The sequence below is a fragment of the Falco naumanni genome, chromosome 18 (genome assembly GCF_017639655.2).
Source record: "Falco naumanni isolate bFalNau1 chromosome 18, bFalNau1.pat, whole genome shotgun sequence".
NCBI classification, from domain to species: domain Eukaryota; kingdom Metazoa; phylum Chordata; class Aves; order Falconiformes; family Falconidae; genus Falco; species Falco naumanni.
In genome coordinates this window covers 744,009-762,219 of record NC_054071.1, presented here as the reverse complement: position 1 = coordinate 762,219, position 18,211 = coordinate 744,009, and the positions used below count along the sequence as shown (strand labels likewise).

Below are 18,211 nucleotides of genomic sequence, written 5' to 3'. Positions count from 1 at the left end.
GACCATGTGTTATATCACTAAAACCAGGAGCCTGCCTTCCAGTGCCAAAGGAGAATCTCTGGCTTGCCACACAGATTTGTCTACACACAGGCTGGAAAGTGAAGATGGAGCTGGGCAGGTTATAGCTAGAGATTGGACATGTCTGGCTAGCAAGGCAGCCCTGGTTTCCAGGCCAGAAACACTAGCAAAAGAGCCAGCTCACCCTGTTTTCTTTCACTGAACAAAACAGGGAACTCGCTGGGCAGCAAACATGCTGGAAGGCACCAGCAGTCTGAGACTCAGCTTCTGCAGAGCCAGTAGAAGGAGGAAGGATGGAGCTGAGAGAAAAATGCCTGCTCAGCTGCATCTCCCTTGCCAGGCAGCATGTTCCCCCCCTCTAGGACAGAGACACGTGGCCTCACATTTCAGCAGCTTGAGAAAACTGGGCAAACTGGTGCAGCTGGCCAGGGCAGCAGGCTGAAGAGCAGGAGCTGCGCGTCCAGCACCATCTGGGAGAGGATGCCTGAGCCCTGTGCTGTTCAGGGCTCAAACTCCCTCTAGAGTTACAAAGAGAAAAAGCAAATGCTGCCAGGGATGCAGTCCCATGCCTGCAGTTTTCTTAACTCCTGTACAGATGAGATGAAAGGGACAGCACAGACCACCCCCAAAGGCAGCAGCTCTACTGCCTATTCCCAACGCCATCGCGGGTGGGAGGGAGGCTGGAAAGGGCTTGGTGCCACAGGGGAACCACACACCCTAACTTCACCCTTCAGTTCCAAAGCCTGCCTGCCCTCTCCACCACACAGATTTTTGGACTAATGAAGTTGTTTCCATTTAGGGCTTGTTTTCCCTGTTTGGCTTTTTTAAGGGCACCTATGCTGGAGTGACCACACACAGAGGAGCAGCTACTCCAGACAACACAAAGATGAAGACAATCCCTGCTCCTTCTCCTACACGGACTGCAGTGGCCTTACAACCTACGCAAGTATAAACCAGAGGTAAATGCAGGTAAAAACCAGCAGGCACACAGGCCTGCCCTCCCTCAGGAGAAACCCTGTCTGAAGCACAACCCTCATGAGAAGGAAAAAGACACAGCATCCTGCAAGAGAGCAGTGTCACATCACACTGCACATGCAGTCCCTGGATGACAACGTCCACAGAGTGGGCTGAGCGGGCAACCTCACCCTCCATTTCAGCATGTTCCCGGCATGCTGCTGCAAGGAGAGCTCCTCGCTGTATCCTGGCTCTTTAGCATGAGAAGCGCCAAGGCCAACACATGCCCCCAGCATCATTTTCCCAGTTCACATCAACTGATCCTGCAAATCGGGACCCAGTTCTGCTAGACCAGGCTTTGCCAGAGCAGTATTCCGTGATCCAGCAACAACAAAATTGCTTAGACAATGCAGAAACACTGGAAGAGATGTGGCCTGGCTGACTGCTGGGCATGGGTGCCCCATGTACCTTTGCTTCCCTAGGCTGGGGGTCTGAAATCTGTGCAGAGAGCAGGCTCCAGACCCATCTTCTAAGAGCCACCCTAGAATCAAACTTGTGGGATCAGCTCCCTCTGCTCCAGCTGCGACCATTCTGGTAAGAGCAGCATCGTGTCATACAAAAATCCCCAACAGCATCCAGCCACTCTCCCCTGCAAAGAGCAATGAACTGTCCCAAATTCAGCTGTTCTTACTCTTTCAATGACAACAATAAACATGTTGCCTGACAGAGAAGCAGAGAAAAAAGAACTTGTAAAAGCTGGATTAAAAAGAATGAGCAAACAATTTAATTAATTTATAGTAAACGGAAGGGTTCCTTCTAAAATCCCTGAAGAACAGTGTTTTGTCAGGGTGGCAGGAAAAATTTATGCCTTGTGCTAAGCAGGCAGGAGGGCTGAGGCCCTGGGACACGGGCAGCTGGAAAGACATGTGCTGCTCTGCTCATGACCAACAGCCAGCACAGCCCTGCCCAGGCTCCAGAGCCCTCCTGGACTTTAGCACAAAGCAAAATATGCATTGTCCAATAAATTGCCAGCCACAGCAAAAAACGCACATAAGGAAATGGAAAAGCACACCGCTATTTAAGGTGGTGAAGAGAAGCCATCTCACAGCTTCCCCCCATGCCAAAGTCAAACATTCAGAGCCGCGGAGTTACCTAGTTGCACAAAATGGCATGCATCACACTCGGGGAAGATTTGTTACAGCTCTGTTGCATTAGCAGCTGCAGAGCAAGGTTTGCAAGTGTTCCCCCCCTGGGGCAGGCAAGCATGAGCACACAGGGACCTCTGACTGCACTGGTTCTGCCATTTAACATCTGTATAAGATCCGCTGGGCCTTCACCAACAGAAGAACCAGGTGCGTTCATGTCTCCACCCACGCAGCAAAGGGGATTTTATAAAAGCCACAGGGACAGGGCCACACAGTGCAATGGAGCAGTGCAGAGAGGCTCGGATGGGTGCTGAGCAGCCAACACCACTGCTGGAGCCGTGTAACTGCACACTGCTGCTCCTGGGGCTGCACAAATGATTTGGCTCACACCACTCCCTCACCCAAACTCTCCTCTGCTGGGCTTGCAAAATTTAACACGAGACCCTCATTGCCAAAGCGCTTGGAGCATGCAGTTCACTTTGCTGCTCATGAAACTGCCTCTCTAGGAGTGAAAAGTACTAGCGGTGGAAAGGATAAGAGTGCTACCAGTTCTGTCCATGCCACACTGCACTCTGTAGCAAGGCAGTGCCTGATTGCAGAATGCAATCCAAAACCTTGCCAACAGAGTTGGATCCAAAATCACAACCTCCCGAAAAATGTGCCGAGCCTGGGACCCTCACAGGGAGGAGACCACCCTGTCTGCTTGCTAATGAAGAGGCAGAGGCAGCACTGAAGGGACTGCTCCAGATCACACAGCATAGAATACAGAAATACAACCCTGATCCTGTGGTTCTTTAGGGCTGCAGGTCACAATTTGCTCTCCCTAACCGGACACCACGAGGGAATGTCATTCCCCTGGCAGCCAGTCCATACACTGATGTGCCACTCCACGAAAGCCACATCACAAGCTCCCTGCAGTCCTCTCTGCGGGACAGCTGTACTGCACTAAGCCAGGCAAGCAATTTCAGGACAAGCATCCAACCCAATCAACCCAAAAAACTTTAAAATCAGAATCAGGCTGGAGATCAGCTGAAGCTCGGCTGCCCACTGCTGTATCTCCGGCCCCAGCTGGTCTGCTGCTGCTCCAGGGAGGGCTCTCCCCTCCCAGATGAAGCATCGAGCACCCACTGTCCCTACAGACAGGTCCCTGGAAAGCAGAATCCACATTTACCTTGCCACCTCCGGGCTGGTGCTTCAGATTTTCAGTTGAGCCAATTTTGGACTTCACATTTTTCAGATCAGGCATGGGTGCGGCTGATGGCTGGATGCGGCTCTTGGCAGATGCCGGAGATTTCGGTGGTGTGCGAACCACTGCCACCTTCTTGGGCTCCCTGGCTGGTGGGGTGGGCAGAGAGGGAGTGCGGGAACGGCTGCCTGGAGTCCCGGGGGAGCCGGGACTGCTGTAACCGCTTCTGTCTCCAGACTTTGGCTGCTCACCTGAGGTTTGCAGAGGGAGGCAAGCACAGGGTAAGCAACCTGGGTACTCAACCCTCACTCACTGCCTGACTTTACAGGGTTGATCTGCCTGGCCCTGGGGCCCACCCACTACTCCCAGTGCAGACCACCATCTGCGGGGAGATGGCTGCACTTTCTTCTACTTCATTTTGAAGTGAGAACTGTGATTAAAGACAATTTCTGAGTATCTCAGAAGGAAGATGGTCTTCATTGTCTGGATCATTGGTGAGACTCCCCACCTGAGTGTGACATTAGCATCCATGATGAATTACAGACAAAAGATACTCAAACAAAACCACTTTTCTATTAGAAATTTGGAAGCATTTTTACAAAATTATTTTATGTAATTAAGTAAGGCTGATCACTGAGCAGCTTAGAACTGTCCCCAGTTTGAAAAGAAATGGAAGAAGAAAAGAAAACCCTTGAACATCACCTTTTTCAGACTTCGCTGCTGCAGGAGGTGGTTTTTTCTGCTCCTTTCTGCCTGTTTAATGAATGAGAAAGATGCTTAAACATAATAAAGCCAGAAATTTAACTGATTTAAGGTTTTGTGCAGCTCTGGTTAAGTATGAAAAAAATACATATATTCAGTGGAATGCACAGTTTTAATGGAAATTCACAATGCCTGATGCTTTCTGGGGTTTTCTTCTCTGAGAATAATGGGCTAACCCCCATTCCTGCAATCGAAGAATTGATCCTCTTGCCCCTGGGTCTTTGTGAAATATCGTCAAGAGAAAAGCAATAGATAGATTAAAAAAATGGAGCTGCCTAAATCTTCCAAACTGGAGGAAATCCCAAAGGGGTAAAGCAACTGCCCTCTCCTACACACTGGCAACTACACGAACAGAGCAGATAAAGCGGCATCCACAAAGGTTCACTTCAGAGGAATCATCCCTAGCTCCGCACCCACAGCCCCGTGACAAGGCTGAGCAGCTCCAAACTGCCACGCGGACCTCCGCTTGCTGGCCGTGCCCTTGCACTGGGGCAAATTTGTTCACTACTTCCACATAACTGCACGGAGAGCCTGGGAGCACCACCAAAGCAGAGCCTCCAGAGTCAGCAACACCACGGGAAGGCAGCAGCACGCCACTCTTGCCATCACATACCGGAGCTGGGAGGTGTCTTGGGGGCCGTGGGCGTCTTTGCTGGTATGCGCGTGGCATTGGTCGAGTTCCTCTGAGCCTGCCCTGCCGCAGACCGTGGTGTGGCTGTCTTCGTGCCACCTCTCATCTCCGGGCCCTGGGGATGCAAGGGTGAAAGGCTGATGCAGGGGGATCTACCCAGGGATGGGCTATCGCCCCTCATGGATCAGAGCCACGATCATTTTGTTTCCTCTGCTCTGCTAAAATTTTGTACAGAAGATAAATAAATCCATTGACTGGACCAGAGGCTGCATTCAGGGACCCAGGGCCAGACTCCAAACACAGAGAAGCACCTCCTCTATCCCCACCTCTAATACACTGCTGCAACATGTACTGTAATGGCACATAAATAGCAATATGCTATTTATTGTCTTCTGATCTTGCAGAAAAGTCTCCCCACATCTATAAACTAACACAGCCTATTTCTGATGACTTTCTAACGCTGGTCTGCGTACAAAAGCTCACAAAAAACATGCAAGTGAAAATTTACAAGCTGACTGGTCCCAAGGCAGCAGGGAAGCAGAGCAGAGCCATCACAATCCCTATCATGGTAAAACCATATCCCCTTGCCTGTGACCTGCAATCTCTGCTCTTTCCCTCACCACAGTTGTATTTGTATGACCAAACACCACAAAGGGCAACTCCAAGCTACTTTTCACGTTGTGGAATAAGACACGGAGGTGTGTGCATTTCCTATTCCCTGTGTAGCACCTGGCAGATCTGGCTCCGGAACATTTCAAACACATCTGCTGTTTACAGCCAACGCACCCATAAAACCAGCATAAAGCTGCAAAACAAGAAAGAGCATAAAGGGACCTGGGAATACCTCAGGGAGACCAGGTAACACCCTGCAGCAATGAGCTATTTTTGCTGTAATGCAGAGCAAGGGGCCTACATGCTGGTGAGACGGACCCAGTTGCTTCAAACAGCAAAACTGGAGCCAAGGCTGGCCATGGCCACTGGAAGGTGAAGGGGAAGCACATCCCACTCCCTCCACTGAATGGGACACAGAGACACTGCCCAGCCAAGCACTATCGATTGCACCTGCCAGGAATACCTTAAGGTATTGCCTGAGGCAGCTTTGCCTTGTTCACATCCCATTTCCTTACCTTGACTTTCGTTTCTTGCATTCCTGTACCGGCAGGTCGGGATGTGACAGAAGAGACTCGTTTAGAGGTGGAAGCAGGGCTGGAGGGTGTTTTCGAAGGGATTGTGCTAGAGGAGGTGTGTTGTTGGGGGGGGATGGAGGGTCTATCGCCTGGGGGTTTGGCGGTGGAAGGTGAGGATTTCTTAAACATGGAAACAAAATAAAATTGGAACAACAACAACAAAAAATCAGTATGGGAGAGAAACAAAAGGGGATCACTGACATTAAATAGGATTAGAAGGTGCAATACAGAACGGGGTGCAGGACAGATGATGGCTGGTACTGCCCTCTCCCTGCAGCACACAGCTGGGCAAGAGCCCAGGGCACTGCTGCAGTCCCATTGCTGCGCCGCTGGCAAGTATGGGATACCTCAGCTCTATTCCTCCCACAGGGTGCAGCAATACCCAAGCCCTGTGACAGCCTGCCCTTGCCGCTGCCCTCCACACCACTGACACGTTTTACCATCTGAACTGCTTTATCTACTCCAAAACTCTAACCCCATCACACCTCCTTTGTCAGTAATGGGTCACTGGTTTTTATCTAGCCAGTTACTTAGTATCATGTCAAATGCCCAGCCTCACACAACCCTGCCAAACCTCCCTAGAGAAAGACCCGGTTTCACATTGTTTGAAAGCAATTATATTAATCACCTTTAATTCTTGACCCGCTAAACTGTCCAGCAGATCCTCCATTATCTCACCAGGCTAACGGTCAGCTGAACTAAACGTGCTCCAAATTAGCAGTGTGACAGATATCTTTAAACATCTGAAATCTACCCACTATTAAACTCTATTCCCCACCCAGAGCACAGCATCTGCAAGGCACAGATTAAAATTAAATTAATTTTTAATTGCATGTCTTGTTCTTTTCACTGTTAGCTTCTTGCTCCCAGTACAGTCCAACCCGGGTCTGAGCTTGCTTTTGCACCAGTTTGCCCCAGAAAAGTCAACTGGTCTGCTTTCTGGACTCAGGCTGAGAAAATGATTACTCTAACCACCCACCCAACCCCATGATTTAGATTTGGTTTGCTTCCTTGTCCTCAAAGATCACCATGGATTGCACCATCCAAACCAGGGGGAGGGAAGAAAAAATAAAACCACTCTTGAAATATGGATGGAAGAATGGAAAATAATGGCAAGGTTTCCTAAGAGGCACAAGAGCAGGCCAGGAGGGCTGGAGAGGGAGTCAGGAACATGTACAGCACTTAGTGGGCTGATGTCACCTCTGGTTTTATTTTTTAGCTTACCTTCGGTTTCTTTTCCTCAGCTTCAGTCCCTTCCTTTTCTTTGCCGTCAATACGACCTGACAAATAGGAACACACAGAGTTAAGACTTCTTGGGACTGGTCAGTAAACTCTAGCGATGATAATGCCTGCGCTATAGCAACATGCATGGTGGATGGGTGTTCCTTGTTCCTGTTTCCCTTTAAATTAAATACTGTTCTTAGAAATATTAAAAAGTCACTCATTTCTTGCAGAAATACTTCCACACCATAAACATGTTCTTTCTGGGTTAAAAGATTATCCTGTGCGCAGGCAACCATGCATTAGTCATCACTGGAGCATCAGACACACTCAACAAGGTTTGTATGAGACCATTTTGCCTAGAATTGCACACAGTTCCAGTAGCATCTGCTCATTTTAGGACTCAACAATTCTCTTCAACCCTAAACATGGGTCCCCCTCTCTAAAACACCCATTGGTTCTAACAAGTCATATAAACAAAGACTGAAATTGAAGGATGTCCCAATCCTAGCAGCACCAGGTTGCCCATGATCTCATTTGAAGCTGTTGTTCAGTGTGTTAGCTTTGCAAAGCACTTTTATACCTGGCTGTTGTTAACTCCCATCTCTCCCGACACTGCTTTCTGCCTCCCCAGCAGCCAGTGCACCTTTGATCTGGATTAGACCCTGCAGGGTCTTAAGATTTTAGCTGCTGTTCTGCTTGATTCATATCAAGCTTACTGTGACTGACAATATTTCAGTGCTCTGTCCCATTAGTCTACAAGCACAACAGACTGCAGTACTGCTAATCAGGAGATCCGACACAGGGAGGAAGTAAAGTTTGTACTATAAGGCACTCATAACAAAGCCTTTTTTCCCTGTCTTCAGCTAATTCCTCCCTAATCTGGGAGGAAGAGCTGCTGATATTCTCCCCAGCATTTTGGAAACTTGTCCTGGGGGTCAGCCCTTTCCCAGTGACATGAACAACGTTGTTAACCCCACACTGACGCATCCCAGCAGTCACTCCCAGAGCTGCTGGATGCACTGCCCTTCCCCCATTCAGTTAAAACTTCAGAATGGAGCAAGGCTGGAGCTGAACAGCCACAAAGTATCTCCATCTTTGAAGGAAAAGACCATCAAATAATTAAAGAAATTCCTCCTATTGAATCAGAAACTGGTTGACTCCGGGCAATGTATCCCCAACCCACCACTGTTTTCAGGCTCTGATGTGAGCCACAAGCCATGCCAATGCCCTGCAGCACATGTACAAAGCTTCCCACTGGCTTACTAAGTAGCGAACAACAAGAAATGTGTTATGAGCTTTAGCTCCAATGGAAAAAGCTACATCAACAATTTCTTGATGAACCCTGCACAGCGAAGAGCACACTCTCTGCTGCAAACCAGAGCAGCATATCCTGGCTAACGGAAGCAGCCAAGCCAGCTTTTGGGATGCTGCACTGGGATGAAAGGCAGAGCTTTCCGCAGGCCAGGCCCTGGAGAGCCAGAGCTGAGGTACAACACGGTGAGACACCATCAGATTTTAACGCGTGTCCTCCTGCCCCAGCTTATTAACACAACTCACTGGCAAACCTGCCTTTGGCCACTGAGCACGGCCCCTACCGACATCCCTCTGACCCCCCCAGTAAAGGTGGAAAAAAGCTCTTCAAGAAAAGGTCTAAGAGCTGTTCCGTTGGCAGAGGTGCTCGTGCATTCAGTGGTGAACTCAGACTTTCACCCAGCACAGCTAAGACTGAGACTGCTGCACGAACGCAGCCGCTCCAGGGTCTGACCGTCCCCCCAGCCTAGCGGCACATGCAGTTAGATGCACCCAAGAGCCAGGCCTACGCACACCCCCGCAGCTCCCACAGAACACCCCAAATACAGCCATTGTGTTGAACCACCCAGGGACATGCCGTCCAGAACTGAGATGGGAGCTGGATGCTTTGTGAGAGCACTGGACATGCCCTGCAGCAGGCAAAGGTCCAGCTAGCTGCAGACTTTGCCTCCAACAGCAGTTAGTAGTGGGTTTTACAAGAAACAGGACCAACGTGAGGCCTTTTCCATGGTTAAACCTGCCACCTCCCTGCCTTCATCCTCCTCCCTCCTCTTTAGGAATGCCAATGCAAAGAGTTATTGGACCAGACAGTGGACACATGCAAACCAGATGGCATGTGTCTTGCTGGAACAAGCTGCAGCGTGCACCAGGTTAGCCCCACTCCAACATGCCAGAAGAATGTTCATCTGGTCTTCATCTTCTCTGGGAAGGTGCTGGGCGGGAAGTAAACTGCCCACCCCACAAATCCAAGGAAGTCAAAATAAAAACAGGTGAACAAAGCATGATTGGGGACATGGCAGCACCATGCAAGGGACGCAAAACCGAAGCGTAAGGGTCTGTTACATATGCCAGGACATCCAGGATTAAACTAAAGAAGGAAGGAGAGGGAGGGAGAAGCAGTGGCGCTTTGTAGATCAGTTCACAGCAAAGGTCCAGGCCATCTCCCAAGCAGCAGGATTCAAGAGGTGGCAGCAAGCTGAAGTACTGGTTCAGGCAGCCTTGTCGTGAGCAAGCCACCGGCAACATGAGCTCAGGGCAGGCAAACGGTGCACACACCTTTTAGGAGGGGGACACGACTGATGGCTTTATCTGCAACGTGGGCACAAGGTTTCTTCTTGGGCGTTCGACGTTCTCCTGTATCTGGCACAGCCTCTGCCAAAGGAGTACCTTTGTCTTTCACATCATCTTCTAATTCAGCGGGGAGCTGAGCTGTTTCTAGCAAGGGTCCAGAATCTTCTCCTTCCCCAGGCTTAGCTTCTTTCTGGGAGATGATTTCAGAAGGCTCCAACGGGGTGACAGCTGTATCTTCTTTACCACCCAATGACTGTCTCCTCCCCTCTTGGTCCTCTCCTGCTTTGTGTGATTCAGTTTCAACAAGAAGTGCACCTCTTGGAACATCTCTGAGGACATCTTTAGACTCGTCCTCTCCAAAGGCACATTCTTCAAGAGTTTCCTTGGCTGTTGCTGGACGCAAGCCCATTTCAGGTCCTGGTGAAACATGCTGACTCACCAGGGAAAGCAAATCCTGTTCAGAAGTTTCATCAATATCACGGTCCTCATCTCTTTCCTGTCTACTGGCATCTTCTTTTAATGGGGCTCTAGTATATAAAGGAGATGGCCCATCTTTAATATGGGAGTCATCTGGGCCACCTGCTCCTGCCAGCCCCTCAGTGCACACATCACGACCCAGCGCAGGAACCACACCAACGCCTTCTCTGCCCCGATGATCCCACAACTCATTGCTGTCTTCAGATGGTCTGGAGTCTTCATACATATCCAAGGGTATTGGGATGGTGACCTCTATCCTGGTGGGAGCTGCTGTTGTAGCCTTCATTTCATGCGACAGAAGAGGCTGCTGAAGAACCCCGGCTACCTGCTTTGTGAGCTGGCTTTCTTTTTTTATTGCATCTCCTACATGCTCCTGAGGGCCAGGCTGTAGCTTTGGAGAGCTCGGCTCCCCTGGAGTTCAAGATGCAGGGTACGAAGCATGGGCAAACAATTAGAACAGGCATGTCACATAGGTAGTCAGTCATGTAATGCTAAGAGAGACTACAGATTTCTACTATCAGTCTAGAGGATTAAAGCAAGTCCCACACTGCCGCACTGAACAGGTAACTCACTTCTACAGTGGCTTTTGCCATTAATGAAACTCTGATCCCCACAGGAATCGGAAACAGTGACAGCCACACCACGCAGGAGACCGGACTGCTCCCTGGACCCGGTCTCGGAGGTGACTGGGGTGTTCAACAACCAACACCTGCTGCACCCATGCTCTATGAGCTGGATCAGCTATAAAGATTTTCAGAAGCCAAGAACATACCACTTTCTAATCTACCACCACCGCTGGACCATCGGTTTGCTGGTCAGTGACCACCTCTCCTTGCCTCAAAGGCCTGAACAAAACATGCCTGACACGCTCCCCTCCTTCACAGGCTTACAAAATCCCTGCAGTCCTCTCCGCCCTTGCAGGAGATGCTCACGCAGACATGGTGCCATTTATGCCCTCTCAGAGCTCAAACCATCTGTGCTTTGTTCTCCAGATCATTTCTACTGCTCATGAGCTTGGGGAAGGGCACTTCTATGTCTCCTGTCTTATTGCTGCGTGTTTCAACAGCCAGTGGAGCAGACAGCCTCAGTGGAAAGGACTATAAGCAAAAACGTGGCTGTAGCCACACCGTCACAGCAATTTTGGACTGTGCACCCACTCAGACTAATGAGATCTCCAGCACTGCTGCTGCCACCATTTGAGCAGAGTAGAAAGTGTGACATTTAAAACCCAAAACTTAAGGTCACAGAAACACTGATCTTTTTTTTGTTGTTGTTGTTGCTGGTTTTGGTTTTGGATAAAAGAGAGAATTCTGTTCTATCGCTGATCTCATGCATGACGCAGACCTTTACAATTTCACACAACAATTGCTGCATTAAGCCATATAGTCTAGTTAAGCTGGAGCTTTTCTGTTAGAATTTCATTCAAGTGAAGCGAAGACGCACTGAGCAATGGAGAATTCACCCTGAACATAGGTAAACTGCTTTAAGGTCAACTGCCCTAGTAAGAACTCACATCTTATATCATGAATTTGTTCAGGTTCATATACTCTTCAGTCTTTTTGAGCACTCATCAGATAAACTAGAGCCTAGATCAGAGCATTTCAGTACTAAGATTTCAATTGTTGCTTTGTGTAGATTAATAAACAAAATTAAAACAAGAAAAGAAGTCAAGACTGACTTGGTCTTTTATCAGTGTTCTCCCCATTTTAAGAGAATATAATGGTTGAGTGAAACTACCACACAAAGACCTCCAAAACTGTGGTTTCAGAGAAACCTTAAAATTGGCAAGTATTGGCAGGTAATATTTGAAATGTGGCATCAAGAAACACCTTTTATAACCACAGGGATTTGAGGGATGTTTATGCAGCAGCCAGCAGGTCATCCTGGCTCATTTCTTCTGCAAATGAACAGCATGACCATTAACAACCACCAGTGCAGAGATGTGGACAGTCAGTTCATTAGCTGTATTTCCATACTCCAGGACCTGTTGAGGGTTCTGAGGCAAACGTGCAGCACAAGGTCAAGAGCTGGCAGAATGTCAGCACAGCACAAACTGTGAATCAGAAGGCGCTTCTCCACCTCAGATTCCAAAAGCATTTTAGCACACTCCACTGTCACTGCAAAGATCGTTTTTTCAAATTCCACAACACGAAAAATGAAGGTAGCTAGTAATGAGATATCCAAGACACCGTGTGTGTATTGATAATCACATTTTCCTCCAAATCAAAGAGAGCCATTAAAAGGAAGCAGCACATTATTACAAGTCCACTTTCAGAGAAGTCACAATTTAAATAAGAACCTAGAAATGTTGTATATAGGTTATATCCGAGCTCCAGCTAGCTGTACGTCCCCATATCTGACAGCTGAAAGATCCCAGGACAGTACAGAAAGGTCTTATGAAAAATCTGGTGAGAAACAGCAGCTAGAACCAGACTGAACAGGGCAGACAGAAGAGAGAACCTCACTGCCCTCCTGCTAATAATCTTGGTTTCTTTTTTGTAACGGTGCCACTGTTTATAATACAGAAGACTTGCTAGTCCAAGAACCACTGGACAGGCAAGCAAAGATTTTATTTTGATTGTGGGGAGCAGACTGCACATAACTGTGCTCATCTGTATCTGGAAAGCAAAGACTGAATTCTGCCCTGAGCTGAAAACGCAAAGACCTATTTACTTCTTTAAAAGACATGGATTTCTGTAAATGCACTAATGCAGCCAGGAGGAGGAAAGACGCTGCCCAAGCAACTGCACAGAAAACTACCTTACAAAACGGGGTTTAACTAAGATTTTAAAGAGCACACAAAATTAGCATTACAGTGTGTAAGTCCTAGCAAGACAGCAGTATCAAAATGAGTTTGAACCCTTAAGTCTGCCCCATTGGGAACAGAATTAAGCTAGCACTGGGTGCTTTGGGAAAATCTCATCCTGAAGTTTTCCATCAAGTCTGAACTGAGCAGAGTCAAGAGAGGCCTTCCAGGTAGCCAAGAGGTCCCTGGATAATTTTTTGGCTCATCTGAGCAGTCACATAATCAATGCTCTAAAAACACTCACTGTCCACCATGCCTGGCATCCCTAAGACCAGGATGAGAAAAAAACACCCATAATGTTAAAAATTCAGGGCTTCAGTGAGTAGCTTTGAGACATGTTTAACATTAGAAAGAGACACAAATGTACTTATTTGATGTGTGACATGCAGGGCCCAAAACTGACTGTTCAACACTGAGCAGTTCCTCCTGGCTAACTGCACCATCCCAGCTCTGTTCATTACCATTTCTAGCCTGGGGGATGCCCTGTTTTGCAACTGGACAAACAAGCACCAAGGCTTCAGTCATTTGAGAGACAATGTGGTGCATGAAAAGCTGCAGTTCCCTGAAATGAGTATGTCAGAACATTCAAAGCATGTATGATCCTCCCCTGTCAGGAACAGGGAGAACAGCCCAACTGCTCGTACAGTGCAGAGCATTTGCATTACAGAAGAAAATTCCCAAGCCAATTCCCAAGCCACTAGCAACCAGTCACACATGTGGGTAGCAGTAACTGGACCCCAGTGACAGATGATTCACTAACCTTGAGCAGCATCTCCTGCAGCGTGGTCCTCCAGGTTGGGAGTGGCTCCTACACCTGCCTCTTCAGCTGGTCCCAGTTCAGAGAAAGAAGGGAAAAACATGATCAAAACAAGAATTAAGTTTAAGCATGCATCTGGAGAATTACCTCACTGTCAATTCTGCCCATCAGCGCTGTATTATGAGCAGGGCAGCGTCAGAAAGGCAATCAACCCACAATGACAATGGATCTAGGTAGATCTATTCAGCCCATGCTGTACCAGACTGGAGGAGTGTTTCAACAACTCACGTGTCCTGGGTGGCAGGTTAGTACAAGCTCCTTCAGGCAAAGGTGCAGAAAACAGGCTGTTAAGGAGCAGGGCAACTTGTGGATTTATGTCCCTACTTGTGGATTTATATACCAAGAGTTCAGGACACACTGCTTCTTCCTGGCTCCCTGGTACAGTCAGATCTTGAACCAGAGACTGCGCATCCTTGCTAGCAGGCGACCTGTAGAAGAATGGCTGCAGAAGCGTGGCCTTAGAATCTCTGAAGATCTGCACAATCCAGGCCCGGCATTAGAATAGGCCTGTAATCAGAATTGTACTGAAGTTGCTGTGCTGAAGGTAACAAGAAAGGTAGCCTTGAGCTATTCTTGAATCCTGAGACCAAGTAATTATGTTGTGCCAACAGGCCATGGCTGTAACAAGCTACAGCTGCTGGGAAAGCAGGTGCAGGGCCAAGAGAGATAGGGACCGGTATGGGAAAATAGGGAGTAACAAACTACAAGGCTGAAGCACAGCAACACAATTAGCTACATGGATAGAATGCTTATTTTAGTCATGATAATTAGGGGTGTGAGAACCTTAGATATTTAGATATTTAGATAATTAGGCGTGTTTAGAGACTACTAACCAATTATATTTCTGCTTTATGAATATGCATGTGTATTGGTTCTATACAGGTAGTGTTAGAAACTAATAAAGTTGAGCAAGATGCATAACTCATATTGAGCATCTTCTTGACTCCGGCAAACCCTTCTTCCAACAGCGACCCACTATGCCTTTCAGCCCAGGGCTCCACCAGCAGCCTGGGGACTGGATGCAGGATAGACAATCTGGCTGCCTGAGGGAGAGTGCTGTGGGCTTGTTTCAGCATTCAGGCATTGGCAGAAGCCCATTTTCACCCACTACCTTTCTCAGGTCCTGCCTGATGCTTCCAGGAAAAGCCAGTGGCTGCCACACAGGGGACACATACTCACTCTTCCACATACAGACCTGACTCTCCCAGGAGTTCCTCCCCTCTTGTACACACACAGCACTGCTGCAGCTCACTCCCTCCTTACTCTGTCTCTGAAAGGCCCCCATCCCTTCCTGGGAAACCAGGCCCAGGTGCCGTTATTCCCCACAGAGCATTCAGGCCAAATTAGCCACTTCACTTCCTCTGCGTTATCCCTAAGATGTGCCGGCAGCCACAGAACTGCTGCAGTGGCCTGGTTTTCACCTGCTGCTTCAAAGACAACCGCATGGGCTGGGCTGAGCGAGAGCACCCATGAGACAAGCAGCAAAGTCCTGCGGTGACCGCCTTGCCTCGCCAGCAAAGTGGGGCTGCTGGCAGAGGGGCAGAGATGACTGGGATCTGCAGGTAAGCGCTCAGCCAGGAGATGGGAGGCGAAGCCACCACAGAGACACTAAATAGAAAGACTGTCAGATGTGGAGCTGAGAAAGAGAGAAGAAAAGGCTGAGAGTTTCCCCCAGGATGGGGAAAGCAAGAGGACAATTGTAAGCTAGGAATTATTCCTGCAAGCCACGGAGAAGAAAGAAGCACGCACCAGGAGCAAGGCATGCCTGTGAGAGGTTTTGCAGTGTTATTTTTAAGCACTAACCAGTCCAGCTCTCTGCTCTGACTGCATCAAGGGATGAAGCTGCACCTTGGTCTCCCTCACCTGTGGTTCCTTCCGGGATCTCCCCATGCTGTTCGACACCACCCTGATCCTCGTGGTCTCCTTCCTCCACTAAAGGTGCTGTGGCATCTGAAAAACAACGCAGCTTTCACATAGCTGTTGAGTGGCAAAACCCTGTGAAGGCCAGGACATGCTTGAAGAAGTCTGCTCAGAAAAGCAGCCGACTCCCTCCCTTGAGCCAGTGCTTGTGGAGGGAGACAACTGAGCATGACATAGTAAAGCCAGTATCGCAGGGACATCATGAGCTGTCCCCTCTGCCACACAAGTCACACATCTCCAGTGTACTCCTTATGCAGCTGAAGGCTTTACCATAACCATCGTCTGAAAATGCACAAAGACAGCCTGATCTGCATGTGTGACAATGCTATCTGCATGGGGACATCACTGGTCTGGACCAGCAAAGAGCAGCTCCCATCGGATACCTTCACACACCACCCAAGCACTGCGACTGCGTCGCACTCTGGGCAGCTCTGAGACAGACAGATACCTAGCTCCATCCACCAGAGGGATGTCTGCTTGTCATGACAGTCCCAAATCAACTGGAAAGTGGGAGAACACCTGCTTCTGCACCAGCCAGGTTTTACATACTGATTTCTTGAGCCACATACATAGGAACAGAGCTGCTTCACAGATGACCAGCCAGCCCACACCTCCAGTGGAACAGGGATGGAACTGGCCAGCACCTCCATTCACCTTTATTTTAGATAAATTCTGCAAACTAATGCCTTTACTAAAGTCTCCAAGAGGCAGACACTTGGGATTAAAGCAGCTAGAGGAACACACAAAGTGCAGTTAATTAAAAAGGTGAACAGGTCTCTAGACCACTTTGGAATTAGATTCTTTCTACAAACATGGCATTCAGGTAACACTCCAGAGCAGCACAGATGTGCCCTGAGTCCTACCAATATGGCCTTTATATCAGCACAAAGTCTTGTTTTATGTATAGACTCTGCCCATCTCATCATTCCAGCATGAATCATGCTGTACTAACGAACATGTAAATACAGAGGGGGCAAAAAAAGAGCTATGAGGTACAGCTAACTCTGAAAGGGAACACAGCAACCAGGACGGGCTGTCAGTATCTTGGGGGAGCACAATAATGCAGACTGCTGGCCTTGGGAGCACACGACATGGGATTGCTCCCGGCTGCACTGAGCTAACAGGATCTTGCAGTGACTGTCTGAATCTTCAGGAAACAAACCACAAGCAACTTCCTGAACTATAATAAACACTTCACCTTCTCCTGCCTTCCAACCCACTCTCCACCTTTAAAGCTCATTATCTCATTCTGCAGAGTGGCAGACATCACTTGGGATGAGACTAATGAAGAGCATTTGTCCAAGGATGCAGACACTCCTCCTGAGAAACCCCATCAGAACATGGCAAGTCTTTCGGCAAGGTTTACCACGACCCCATCCATCATGGTTTCAAAGCAGTAAGTCAAAGAGCTCCCACCTTCCGTAGTTGGGGTGCTCTTAGCGTCAGATGTTTCAGAAACAGGCTCATCCGATCCATCATCGACTGGTATCTGAAGGGGATAGCCTGGAAAACATTCAAATACTTAGAACAAGCCCTTGGCTACGAATTACGGCCTGTGTGTTACAAACTCTGATTGCCCAGCTCCACAGCAGCAAGAAACTGTAATTGGAGAATATAAAACACCTGAACTAATAAGCAAGCAAAGTGTGAAAATGCGAACCAAAAGCACCAGTGTCATCACCAAAAGGAACAAGCAGGAACCCATCAGCAAAAGAAAAGCCCAGTGAGCTGGACAGCCAGAAACAGCAAAGCATGGCACAAGCAGGAAAGGAGACCTTAGCAAAGTAGAGCAGAAAAGATGTACAACTTCGGAGTCACTGTTGTCCTCTCTGCCTTTTCTGGAGCCATTAGCCTCCATCCCAGAGCAGGCTAGTGAACACTTCCATGATGCATTAATTCTAACCATTGCAAACCAGCAAGTCTTTGTAAAGGGCTTGGTGTAGCACATAGCATACTGTGCAAACACCTGGTTGCAAAAGTCCCCTTTTGGAAGAGCAGGGCAAGAGGCACAGGTTTCCTCTCTGCAAGGATTCTGGGCAAATAAAACGAGAACTGGAGAAAACAACTTGGAAAAGAAGATTCAAACCAGCATAAGCAAAATCCCTGGGAACCTGTGATGTGCAAAGCTGAGGCTACAAGCTGAGAGGAGCTATCAGACTGAAATGCATTACAGAACCCAGGATGAATGGATGCTATGAATTCTCTCCAGGACAGAGGCAATCCATTTATCTGGTGTAAGGTGTGTCCAAAGCACCTCAAGAAAAGAAAACTGAGATGATGTTTATATGGAGCATAGTTGGGAGTGAGTCCCACCAGGTTTTCTGGCATTATGTGGGTTTCCAAGCTCAACTATGGAGCATAGTGGAATGAGAAAGGAAAGGCTTCTTGAGAAATGCAGGTCTGAAATATGGGGCGAAAGACTCTTGCATAGCCCCTGCTCCCAGAGCTCTCTGTTCAGTTCTCCCCATCTCCCTGTGCAGGTG

At 48.4% G+C, this 18,211-nt stretch overlaps 1 protein-coding gene across 16 annotated transcripts in view; it reads right to left on the bottom strand.

Annotated features, from left to right (window-relative positions):
• The window catches only part of MAPT (microtubule associated protein tau), a 52,992-nt gene that overhangs the window by 10,690 nt on the left and 24,091 nt on the right, over positions 1-18,211 (bottom strand). For 7 of the 16 annotated variants that reach the window (XM_040617614.1, XM_040617618.1, XM_040617622.1 and 4 more), the window contains exons 3-10: positions 17,145-17,231; positions 15,672-15,758; positions 13,752-13,817; positions 7,108-7,163; positions 5,824-6,003; positions 4,679-4,811; positions 4,006-4,056; positions 3,289-3,554 (exon numbers count right to left, since the gene is read on the bottom strand). In XM_040617614.1, the coding sequence (XP_040473548.1) occupies positions 3,289-3,554; positions 4,006-4,056; positions 4,679-4,811; positions 5,824-6,003; positions 7,108-7,163; positions 13,752-13,817; positions 15,672-15,758; positions 17,145-17,231 (926 nt within the window). The remainder of the gene's footprint in view (positions 1-3,288; positions 3,555-4,005; positions 4,057-4,678; positions 4,812-5,823; positions 6,004-7,107; positions 7,164-13,751; positions 13,818-15,671; positions 15,759-17,144; positions 17,232-18,211) is intronic. The other 9 variants (XM_040617621.1, XM_040617623.1, XM_040617626.1 and 6 more) reach the window with 6 other exon arrangements.